At 33.5% G+C, this 12,823-nt stretch overlaps 1 protein-coding gene across 2 annotated transcripts in view; it reads right to left on the bottom strand.

The window, feature by feature from the left end:
* The window catches only part of LOC114335520 (centrosomal protein of 135 kDa), a 268,776-nt gene that overhangs the window by 4,389 nt on the left and 251,564 nt on the right, over positions 1–12,823 (bottom strand). Inside the window, exons 17-18 of one of the 2 annotated variants that reach the window (XM_028285774.2) lie at positions 10,910–11,264; positions 644–820 (exon numbers count right to left, since the gene is read on the bottom strand). In XM_028285774.2, coding sequence (XP_028141575.1) covers positions 644–820; positions 10,910–11,264 — 532 coding nt within the window. The remainder of the gene's footprint in view (positions 1–643; positions 821–10,909; positions 11,265–12,823) is intronic. The other variant, XM_028285775.2, reaches the window with a different exon arrangement.

Below are 12,823 nucleotides of genomic sequence, written 5' to 3'. Positions count from 1 at the left end.
AGAGCATTTAAAAGAACAACTAAAATTCGTTAAAGAAGAATTTCGGTGGTTCTATGGAAATATTTTTGGTAATGACAAACCTGTTACCACTACAAGACGAACAAACTTCATTGAATTAAAAAAATTATTGTTCTTTTTGTTTTACTTGTGCACATCATTTTAGTGGTAGCAACGGCGTAACCTGGATGATCCTAAAGGGGTTACAATTACTGGAAGGTCTCTGGGGTATGGAATACTGCCAAATTTAAGCTCAAAGTATGTTAAGTATCACTGCCAATGGGTGTTATAGTCCCCAAAACCCCCTGGTTATGTTACTGAGTGGAAGAAGGAGTTATCTGCAATCAAAGTTAAAAAACAAATCTATTTTTTATTTACTTTTGCTTACTTCTGCAATAAATATTTTAGTTATATAACAATTACCCTTCAAGCATAAAAAGATTGCATAAATTATTGTTGATAAAAATACATAAATATTTATATTTTCGTCTTTATATCCAATGTTGCATTTTGCTGCATAATACCTTTTTCCACTCATGTCTTTAATAATTATCAAATGCGCTTCATTAAATACATAGCAATGAGGAAAATAATTACCAAATAAGATGAATATTACTGTTAGTAAGGGATTTTTTATATTACTTACGCTCGATTTTTCATCTTCCTTATCTCTTAACGTTCGTTTTAATTCATCCTTTTCACGATCGAGTTTTACACACAGGTCCTTTAGTTGTTTCAGTTCCGTTGTAGTTCTAACGCTCATGGAAGAACCCTGCTTTAGCTGGATTTCTAAACTAGCTACCTGAGTAGTTAATTCCGATATCTAAAAACACAAACTATTTAAATACCATAGAATATATTTTTACACGATTTTATTATTTTTTTTTTGTGAATTTGATGGCCTTGGCTGAGCCAATTAGCCAGATATTTTATTTTAAAAACAAAACAATTTTTTTTTAAATTTTTTTCTTAAATTCAATATTTTAATAATTGGTAAAAATCTCCGATTATTTAAAAATATCATAAATCGTTACGACTCACAGTGTGTCGATTAGAACGAGCGGTGGACAAAATTATTTTTCATCATATTTACATTTGTATCGAGCAATAATATAATTTGATAATAAAATAAATCATTTAAAAAAAAACAAATTGAAAATGGTTATTCATTTTTTTTAAATCATTTTTATTAGTTAAGAACTAAATCAGAGATGTCTAGAAACCTAGAAAATAAATAAAAAATTAAAAACAAAAGTTTTTCTATATTTAATACATTATAAATACAAATACATAAATACTACCCCCTCTGTGGCTCAGTGGTAAGAGCGCCTACCTTTGAATCGAAAGGTCGGAATGGTCGTGAGTTCGAATCTTACCAGGGTCAGAAATTTTTCGTTTATTATAAATTGATAAATGAAAATAGTTTCTGTCCTTCTGAGATCGGTACTCACCGGAGGGACCGCAGACGTTCGGATACAATTAGGGTCTCTTTGCAAAGACAATGACGTCGACTTTGCAAAGTAACAAGACACTTACTCAACACACATACTACACATGACACTAGGTACCTAACTGCAAAAATTTACATAAAAAATATACATAAATATATAAATAAATATTCGTCTGATTTTGAAGTAGACTTGACAGAGGTTGATACTCTACTGTAGGAGTTATAATCAACTCTGTTACAATTGACCAGCATTTTTGTTTATAATTTCTCTGAGGCTATTTATCAGTGGATCAGATGTTATGATCAACATTGAAAGTAAATCTGTAGTCGTGGCAATACGTGGCAACAGTTTCTGGTGTATTGCTCCCGGAACTTGCGGCAATCTTTGTTCCTTGAGCTTCTTTTGAAAGCAGTCCAAGTGGAACTAATGCTGATTTGATTACTTCCATACTATGTATAAGTATTTTATGTACAGTGGCTTTCAGTACCATAAAATGGCTCTTATGATCAGGAAAAAGTTCTCTGCATTCAAGACAGAAATTTTCAAATCTCTAAAAAAACGTTGTGCTCGAGTGTGTTGGTTATAAGTCTTATTATCAGTGGAAAAGGTGCAGATATTACATATAGCAAATTTAGCCCTGGTACAAAAGGGTACAAGTCATTGCCATCATTTGAAAATTTCGAAAAGAAAGAAAATTCCTTCGTTCATCATACAAAGTTTTTAATATTGTTTGTTTATCAGATAGATTTATTAAATTAGAAAAAAAATTATCCATCTTCAACAGTTAATCTGTACAAATTAAGGAAAACTTTAATTTCGTGTGAAAAAATTATAAACCGAACTCAATTGATTTATTCTATTACAATAAAAATACGTACCTTTGGACGCTATTACTAAAAAACAAATGATGTACAAGCGTGTGCAGGTTACAATAAGTATTTTTATTAATGGGAAAGGTGCAGCTATGACATACACCCTTCCAAAGTTTCAAAACGAAGAAAATTTCCTTCGTTCATCATAAAAACTTTTTTAATATTGTTTGATTATCAGATAGATTTATTGGATTAGAAAAAATTAACACTTAATAGCATTTTCCATCTTCAACAATTGATCTTTAATTAAGGAACAATTTAATTTCGTGTGATTGAAGTGATGTACGGAATTCAACTGATTTATACTATTACAATGAGAATACGTACTTTTGGGCTCTATTACTCAACGATGGAATGTGTTAGACATAAACAAATATTAGAGTAGCATGTTTTGGGGTATTGTTTACAATATTCCAATAATAATTCTTTTAGTTTTGAATATGACTTTTGTCCACCTAGCTAGGCTAATAGACACACTGTGCGACTGTAAAAAAAGACATCGAAATTGGCTTTTCATTTGTAGTTGACTACTTCAAAAGCATTTCAAAAGCACAACTGATGATACTATTTTGGACACCGTTAGGTACCTGGTTTTGAAAGGATTTGCAATTAAGATGTGGTTTGAATACTGCTATAGCATACAAATAAGGGTTTGGTACAAGCCACTCAGGGTAAATATTCAAGAAGTTGTGTGCGTCATAAGCCAGAATAGCATTTTTGAAACATTTACACAACTGATGATATTATTTTGGACACCGTTAGGTATCTGGCTTTGAAAGGATTTGCATTTAAAATGTGGCTCACGAGCATATAGTACAAACCCATCAGCAGAATGCAGCAGGTTTTGATTGCCAATAGTAACAGAAGAAGTCAACAACAAGTACATACCAATAATAGCGGAGTACAGGAAGTCGTAGAACAAGTCATATAGAGGAAAGTCACCAATTATGGAATACCATTTTGTTTTGGGGATATAAAATAATATCTTTATAGAAATGAAAACAATTTATTATTATGATACATCAGTCATACCTTTTTATGTAGTAATTAAAAGCCTTCTATTAAATATCTTAATTAACAAAAAAAAATCGAACAAAAAAAAATCGAACAAAAAAACAAAATCTCAAATGAGTAACCAAATATGGAATAGGCACCCATATATGGAATATAGGCATAAACCAACATATCAACAGCAAAAATAGACATAAACATCTGAGATCAAATAAATTTAAGGGGGAGAGAGGGGTATGGTTTGAAATCAGCATATCAAGCACATTTTTGTGAATTTTTTTCGAAGGTATGGTAGAATTATTTTATTTTTAAATTAAATAAATATATTAAGTACAATTCAAAGAATATTTAAGAAAAAATTCAATCCAAAATATTAAAAAATAAGCCATTAGTGACAAATTTTGGCAGGCAACTCAAAAAAATGGATTTTGTGATGGACATCAGAACTCATCACTGGATCATACGAAACAAAAAATTCAAAAAGATTTAATTAGCTTATGTATGAGTTTCACGAGGTAACAACGTCGAGTTTTTTATTTTTAATGATTTTTGAATTTTTGGTATCACTCAGAAGTCAAAAATACGAAATTATTGATAAAAATTTTGTGAAAACCAACAGATTTAATATTGTCGAACAAAAAATAAACAAAAAACGAAAAATATCTCGACGCTATTACCTCACGAAATGTCTAAAGAAAATCTATGCAAAATTTCAGGTAGATCGGTCAAGTAGTTTTTCAGTTACAATGTCCACCGCATTTGAAAAAGCAGTTTTGAGAAAAATGCGTTTAAAGTTGACAACTGTATCTTCATCTTCTTATTTGTCTGCCAAATCGTAAAGTGATGAACATTGGTATATGTTTTTTGAATTCCGGAGTAATATACCAAAGAGAAGGCGAACAGTTGTTCAACGTTTCTCACTACGCTCAAGCGTGCTGGCGCGAAGCCGCGGCAAAGCGGGTCGAAGGTAGGGACATTCAACACTCTGTATCGCGGGTAATTTTAACTCCGATCAATCTGAAATTTTCAGAGAGTATTCTTGAAAGTATGCACTTTTATTTAAAATAATTAAAAAAAATTAAATATTTCAAACCATACCCCCCCTTAAATAAGAAAATTGTGAAAAATGAAAGAAGTAGCTTAATTCACTTGCAGACATCACAGATCCATGTATGAAACTCTGAACCAGCACAATCATAATGAGCCCACTTACACAATCCACTATTCCATAATTAGGCACCAACGACTGTCCATATTTGAGTTTGTATATTAGTTCACACTAGTATTAACATTTTTTCAAGTCGTAATGTTTGAATTACAGAAGGTCATAAAATATCAAAATAAAGGTACTATTGATATATACGCAATAGCATAACAAGTCTGTATTCATGCATAATAACCAATAATACTCGTTGAATATATTTACCTTTGAAATTTTCTGCGAGACGATAAAACAAAACGCGCCTGCTAGACACGTATCGTTCGCGCATTTGGCTCAGAGGTGTGAATACGATAATAAAGAGAGCGACTGAAATAGAGGATGGTCTTGTAGTGCGCTTCCAACTTATATTTTCAGAGAAATCAAGGAATTCCATATTAGGGCACTATTCCATATTTGGTTACCTTCCTCTATAATCTCATAGACAATACATATCCAACACACAATACACGAACACACATCTAAGATACCAAATTTAAATAACTTGAGTTACACAATCACACCTAAGATACAGATTACACAAATAAATTAACACAAAATAACACACAAAAACAGTCAGAAATTGATATCGCTAGGGTAACAACTGCACACTCAAACATATATTCAACCACACACTTGCTGTGGCCTACAAGATATATCAATTTTTGAAAATACATACATAACCTAATAAAACCAAGTTATACATCTTCCGCGGTAAAAGAGTTATTTCGCGCAGCAGCCGATAGAGAGAGGTTTCAGGAATTTGTAAACATGATGACGGCCAACGTCTGAATACGGACACGACACCTGAAGAAGAAGATACATCTTCCCAGAATTTTTATAATATTCTTTTTTGAGAACAATTTTCGTAGTCGAAATCGAAACGTTAAACATTAGTCAATTAAAAATGTAATTTTCATTATACCAATAATTGTGGCTTAATCCCATATACATATAATACTTATACTATGAAGACTTTCTCATTAAAATAATAATACAGAGTGTTCCAACGAAAATTTGACCCCCCTTCCAGTAACTCAGAAACCAAGAGTTTCTTCAGAATTAAAAAAACATGTCAATTTGTATCAAGGGGGGACGAATTTTCATGCAAAGTTCGTCCCCCTTTCGCTGCCCCGCATCAGCCCCCCCCCCCAGTTTTTTTTAAATAGCAAGTGTAGTCGAATGACACATCATTTGAAAGGTATTTGTTTTCTCTACATCATCATCATTCTCTTTGCCTTATCCCTATGCGCGGTCGGCTTCCCTAATTGCATTTCTCCATACAATTCTATCTTGGGTCATATCAATATTAATCCCCTTTACCAATGTCCTGCCTAATCGTCTCCCCCCACGTCTTCTTTGGTCTTCCTCTCCTACTCCTTCCAGGAATCTGCATTTCAGCAATTCTTCGTATTGGGTGATTAGCGTCTCGACGTTGAACATGACCAAACCATCTCAACCTATGCTCTCTCATTTTGGCATCAATTGGTGCCACACCTAGACTTCCCCTAATATACTCATTTTTAATTTTATTCTTTTTTATCACTCCACTCATCCATCTAAGCATTCTCATTTCCGCCACAGTTCCGTACATCATAGCCGGTCTTATGGCTGTTTTATAGAATTTTTCCTTCAACTTCATTGGAATTTTCCTGTCACACAGCACACCACTCGCTTCCTTCCACTTCATCCATCCAGCCCTAATTCTACTGTATGCATCTCCATATATTTCTCCATTACTCTGTAATACCGATCCCAGATACTTAAAATTATTGCTTTTTACAATCAGTTCACCATCCAAAGATACCATGTTATTTGTAGTAACTCCATCTTTAAATGAACATTGCAAATACTCTGTATTTGTCCTACTAAGTTTTAAACCTTTTTCCTCCAGAGCTTGTCTCCACTGTTCCAGTTTTTGTTCTAAGTCTCTTTCACTATTTCCTACTAACAAGACATCATTAGCATATACTCGTATTAAGCACCATGGAATGTTACCCTGTAGTTTCGCTGTTATCTGGTCCAAAACTAATGAGAATAAATATGGACTAAGCACCGAGCCCTGGTGCAATCCTACTTTCACATGAAATTTATCAGTCTCTCCCACACCTGTCCCAACACTAGTCGTTACTCCGTCATACATATCCCTCACAATCTTTACATATTCACCAGGGACTCCTTTCTTATTAAGTGCCCACCACAGAATCTCTCGAGGAACTCTATCATATGCTTTCTCAAGATCAATGAATACCATATGAGCGTTTGTTTCTTTACTCCTGTATTTTCCCATCAACTGGCTTATAATGAAAATTGCATCTGTTGTTGATCTGCCTGCATAAAGCCAAATTGATTCTCGGATATTTCGGTCTCTTCACGTATCCGTCCATCAATTACTCTTTCCCATATTTTCATGGTGTGGCTAAGCAGTTTTATAGCCCTGTAGTTTGTACATTGTTGTATATCTCCCTTGTTTTTGTAGGAAGGTACTAATATACTGCTTCTCCATTCGTCTGGCATTTGTCCAACTTCCATAATTCTATTAAATAAACCTGCTAGCCACCTTGTTTCTGTCTCTCCCAATGCTCTCCATACTTCACCAGGAATATTATCTGGTCCTACCGCTTTTCCTTTCTTTATTTTTTAAAGCGCTTGAGCCACTTCCTCGTTTGTTATTTTGGTGACCATTGCTGCTACTGTCTCCGTTTACTCTACAGCAGTGGCGGCTTTTCTTTATGTGCTGCTGAGCTGCAGAACTACCAAACAACCATAGCAAATCTTAATTATTAAAGAATAATTAATATAGTTTTATTTCAAATCTGCCATATTATCATATTAAACATCAACTGTTAATAATAATTCACCAACAACGATGATTAATATTATTTTTTTTACGTATTTACTCCTCTAGTGAAACCGTATAATTTTTTTACGTATTTGGTGCTCCAGTGAAGCAATCTTTTTACGTATTTGCTGCTCCAGTGAAGCCGCGTCGATAACAACCGAAACACTGGCAGCGGTAAAATGCATTTATTAGGCAAACGGCGATCTTAGCCGATGTGCTTCGGCAATCGGCTGATTAACGGCCTCGGAAATGTGTTTGCGAGCTGCAATTCACGACAGTTATTCGTGACCGTTGCATCTGTGCCGTGTTTAGAAATTCTTAGGTTACAATTTTGTTTAATTTGTTTTGTTCGAGCGTGTTTAAAACAATGGAGTTTCAATTTAAATTAGGTGTAAATAAATTTCAAAAACTTCACTATCAACAACAGTTGATTATAAAAGAACGTGGCCGTCCTATGCCTGATCTTAATATTGAAGTGTCCGGTAAAAGCCGTGGAAAAACATATACGCGTAAATTTAATAAAGACATGTATCTACGAAATCAGTGGATTTGTGGATGTTCCGAAAAAAATGCTTTTTTCTGTTTTCCGTGTGCATTATTCGGCGCAGATAAAGAGGAAAAATTGTGGCGCGAGACAGGAGTGCGGGATCTAGTGCATTTAAGTGAAAAAATAAAGAAGCATGAAAACACGCAAACTCATATGAACAATGAAATGCGATTTGCATTATTTGGGAAACTTAATATACAGGCCCAACTTGACTCTGCTTATTGGATAAATATACAAAAACACAATGAAGAGGTGACGAAAAACAGGTATGTTTTGTCAAAAATAATTGACTGTATAAAATTCTGTGGGGCTTTTGAGCTCGCCTTACGAGGACACGATGAATCTGAAACATCAGATAACCCTGGAATTTTTCGTGGTTTAGTGAATTTTTCTGCTGAACTTGATAAAACACTTAGTGAACACCTTACAAATGCGACAATTTTCAAAGGTACCTCAAAAACAATACAAAATGATATTTTGGATTGCATGCTAGAAGTATACGCTGAGGAGATTTTAAACGAAATCAATGAAGCCCCATTTTTAGCAGTGATAGCTGATGAGACAACGGATGTTTCTATGAAATTTCAAATGGTCATTGTTTTTCGTTATGTAAAAAACGGTGCTCCAGTTGAAAGGTTTTGGACTTTTTTGCTTCCAGAAAAACATGATGCTGAAACCTTAGCTAACACAATTTTGAATGTTTTAGACCCAATATTAAAGAATAACAAAAATAAGCTCATTGCACAAAGTTATGACGGAGCAGCTGTTATGAGTGGGATACATGGCGGAGTGCAAACAATAATTAAGAGAAAATATGAAACTGCTCATTTTGTGCACTGTTACGCCCATCAATTGAATCTAATAATGTCAAGAGCATGTTCTATTAATTCCCAAGTACGCGTATTTTTTGGAGATTTACATGATATACCTGGATTTTTTAGTCATTCACCTCAAAGAATAGCTGTCTTAAATCAAATAGTTGGAAAAAATATTCCTCGTTCAATCCCTACACGCTGGAATTTCAATATTCGTACAGTAAATGTCGTTTACGAATATAGAGACTTTATTATTGAGTGTATGGAGCAACTAGAAGAAGAGTCAAATGCTATTACTTCCAAGGAAGCAAGAGGACTTAGACGTATTCTGGAAGATCAAAATTTTACTTTCTGGCTGACTGTTTTTCATTATATTATGCCACATGTTGACGTTTTGTACAATAATCTTCAAAAAAAGAACATGGACCCAACCGAAGCACAGAAAGCTATACATGTTTTTGAGCAAAGTATTAACAATGTCCGAAATAAAATAGACCCTATCATACATCAAGCTTCAAATTTAAATGCGGCGCCTAGTGTCCAAAAAAGGAAACGCCCAAATAACAGCCAACAGGATCACCGTATTGCCTGTCTAGAAGTTTGTGATGTTATTATAAACAATGCAAAAGAACGGTTTGCATATACAAATCATCTAGTTGCCGCAACACTTTTATCTTCAGAACATTTCGAAAAATATAATAATAAGTTTCCTGAAAATGAATTGGATTTAACTTGTACAGCTTATAACTTCTTTGATAAAAACCGTTTGCGAACAGAACTGTCAGTTTTGTATTCCAATATCGAGTGTAGAACATTAAAAGGTGCAGTGCCTTTACTAAAATTTATAATTTCTAATAATTTAGAGGACACATTAACAGAAACCAAAAAGTTGATACAAATTCTGGTGACTACGCCAATGACCACAGCAGAAGCTGAACGTAGTTTTTCAACTTTAAAACGGATCAAAACATTTTTAAGAAATTCAATGCGCGAAGACAGATTAACAGCCCTTTCCACACTCTCGATAGAAAAAAAGTTCATCGCTTCAATACCGAACTTTAACGATAAAGTAATCGAAAAGTTTGCGACAAAAAAGGACCGGCGTATTAATTTCCAATTTAGAAAAATGCAATAAATGTAAGTTAATCAGATTTTTATAGCATGTCGTTATTAGTTACTATTAATTAGTATTAAAGCTAATTTTATTGTTTTTGTTTTCGTATGTTATTCTATTTCTATTATTTTATATTGGCCGTGGTTCATGCAGCACACCCTATAGCAGATGTCACGAGCCGCCACTGCTCTACAGGCTGTCTGTCAAATTCTATATTTAATAAGCTGTCAAAGTACTTTCTCCATCTCTTTTTGACGTCCTTTTCGTGACCTAGTATTTTATTATTTTCATCTCGGATACATCTAATCTGATTAAAATCTTTTGCTTTCTTTACTCTCTGTTTGGCTAATTTATATATCTTCGTTTCGCCTTCCCTGGTGTCAAGTTGATCGTATAGGCTTGAATACGCTTCTGCTTTGGCTTTTGCTACTGCTATTTTCTGCTACTTGTTTTCTCTACAGCAGAGGTCGGCAAGGCGGCGCCCGCGGGCGCCACTGCGCCCTTCAATAAATTTTAATGCGCCCTTAAACTATTGTTAATTTAGACAAGAAATTCAAAACGTATATTTTTTATACGTTTATATTTATATATTTGTTAGGTCAAAAAGTAGTTGGCGCCCGCCATGAATTTTTAATTTAGTATTTCAGTCTTTACATTAAAAACGTTGCCGACCTCTGCTCTACAGTATTCTCTAATTTTTTTTAATTTGCGGAATAACCTTAAAAGCTAATTTTGAATTTAAATAATTTATAATAAATTTGTTAAGTCCAAAATTATCTTCAAACTTATTACGCAAATTAAAAAAAAAATAATAGAGCGTCGTTTAGAGACCTTTCAAATGATGTGCCACTCGACCACACTTGCTATTTAAAAAAAATTCGGGGTCGATGCGGGGCAGTAGAGGGTTACATTTGGGGGCATGAATTTTACATGAAAATTCGTCCTCCTTCCATTAAAATTTGACGAGCTTTTTTAAATTTTGAATAAGCTCTTGGTTTCTGAGTTTCTGAGGAGGTCAAATTTTCGTTGGAACAGACTGTATATAGTTTTAAAATGTCTTACCTGTTTTTCGTAGCTCTTGATAATAGCCTCTTGATTTTCAACATGTCTTTCTAAATCTGTCGCGTGGTCTAAAGCAACAGAGAGTTGCACTCGAGATTGAGATGCTTCGTTTTCTAAAGTGTGATTTGTGCTTTCCAAAAGGTTGTTTTCTTGTGATAAGCTCTTAAACTGATCCAATACTTCTGCCCTTTCTAATTCTTTTTGAGATATGAGGTCTTCCGTTCGTTTAACTTCGGCGACGTAATGTTGCAGTTGAGTTTTTAAATCTTCCACCTGTCTCTTGGCTATATCGAGCTCTTTTCTAGCATCGCGGCAGTCTAGGGATACGCTGGCTAGATCTTCTTGCAAACGCCTACTTAAAATAATGTTATAGGATTAGTAACTTAAAATAAGCAAATACGTAGTAATAATTGATAACTTGCTAATAGACCTTGCATCTGTAAAAATATTAGTACAGTAAACTCGCGATTATCTCCGAGTCTCGATTATCCGAGCCCCTCAGTTAACCGAGGCAAAAGTCATAACTGGTGAGTTACAACTTTCAACCTTGGCGCAACATCGCCGCCTCAAAAACAGGAATGAAGCTTACGCAAAAATCAATCAAATATTTTTTTAAACAGTAATACTGATAAGTTATGGTTATTTACGTGTTTTTCTATCAACATAACCAATCTCAGTGTTAACCGAGTTTTTCCATATCCGAGGTAGTCACGGTCCCAGATACCTGGGATAATCGCGAATCTACTGTACATTTGAATGTTGGGAGGTGACTCATATTTTTTTTGCAGAAATTGCTCGAAAATAACTCATATAATAATATTTGAGTTATCCTCCCACTCAAATAGGTCCGAAACATTGTTTAAATAATCAAAATGTCAAAAAATGAAGGAAAAGTTCGATTTTTTCTTGGTTTTTTGATTATGACTTTAAAATTATTCATTTCCGACAAAAGTTGAACTGACATAAAAGTTGCGTAATTAAATTTCCTACAACAACGGATTAGTTAAAAATTTTAAAAATTGTCAGACTTGTTGCAAAATAGCAATAATTGTGAAAAAAAAAAATAAAAAACAAGTATTCGCATTTTACGCTTTTCAACCATTTATGCTACACTTAGAACCTTCATATATTACCCAGAAAAACTTTGTGATACAATAAAACAATACTGTAAATTTCATTAAGATCGGTTCAATAGATTATGCAAAATAAATTTTGCAATCCAGCTTTCGCAAAAAAAAATAATTTTTTCAAAATGTTGCAGGACTGAAAATAAAGCAGATAGCAAGTTGAAATTTTTTTCACATATAGAAGAATACTGTACCTTTCAGTTAAAATTTGCAAAATTAAAATCGGTTAACTACCACGGCGTCAGGAATTTTTTTAAATAAACATTAATTTTTGGTGCTACGCGCAGGACAGCGGATACGTTTGCTCTGATTGGGCATTCCAATGACCTATGATAATGATTGATAAATTTTAATTTTTAGTACATTTTGATATAAATAAATAAATTTGTTTATTTCAAAATAAAAGCTGTCCTTTAAAATAACACTTTTTAGCAAAAACTTTCTTTGTTCATATATTTTAAACTAGATAAAAAAGTTTATTATTTTTAAACATATGCAGTTGTTTAAACACTATTTCACAAACAATAATCAAATTAGTCTGATTTTTGTGGAATTAAAATACAACAAAATATAGAGCAAGAAAATAATATATTAGATAAAGATTGGAAGAAATTTTGGTGGAAATCAACTTGTGTGAATCGAACACCGCTGTCCTGCGCATAGCATCAAAAATTAATGTTTATTTAAAAAAATTCCTGACGCCGTGGTAGTTAACCGATTTTAATTTTGCAAATTGCAACTGAAAGTACATTATTGTTCTATAAGCAAAAAAAACTTTCAACTTGGT

Source organism: Diabrotica virgifera, chromosome 3 (assembly GCF_917563875.1).
Source record: "Diabrotica virgifera virgifera chromosome 3, PGI_DIABVI_V3a".
Lineage (NCBI taxonomy): Eukaryota > Metazoa > Arthropoda > Insecta > Coleoptera > Chrysomelidae > Diabrotica > Diabrotica virgifera.
The sequence above is the reverse complement of the archived record's forward strand: the minus strand, read 5'-3'. Positions and strand labels throughout refer to the sequence as shown.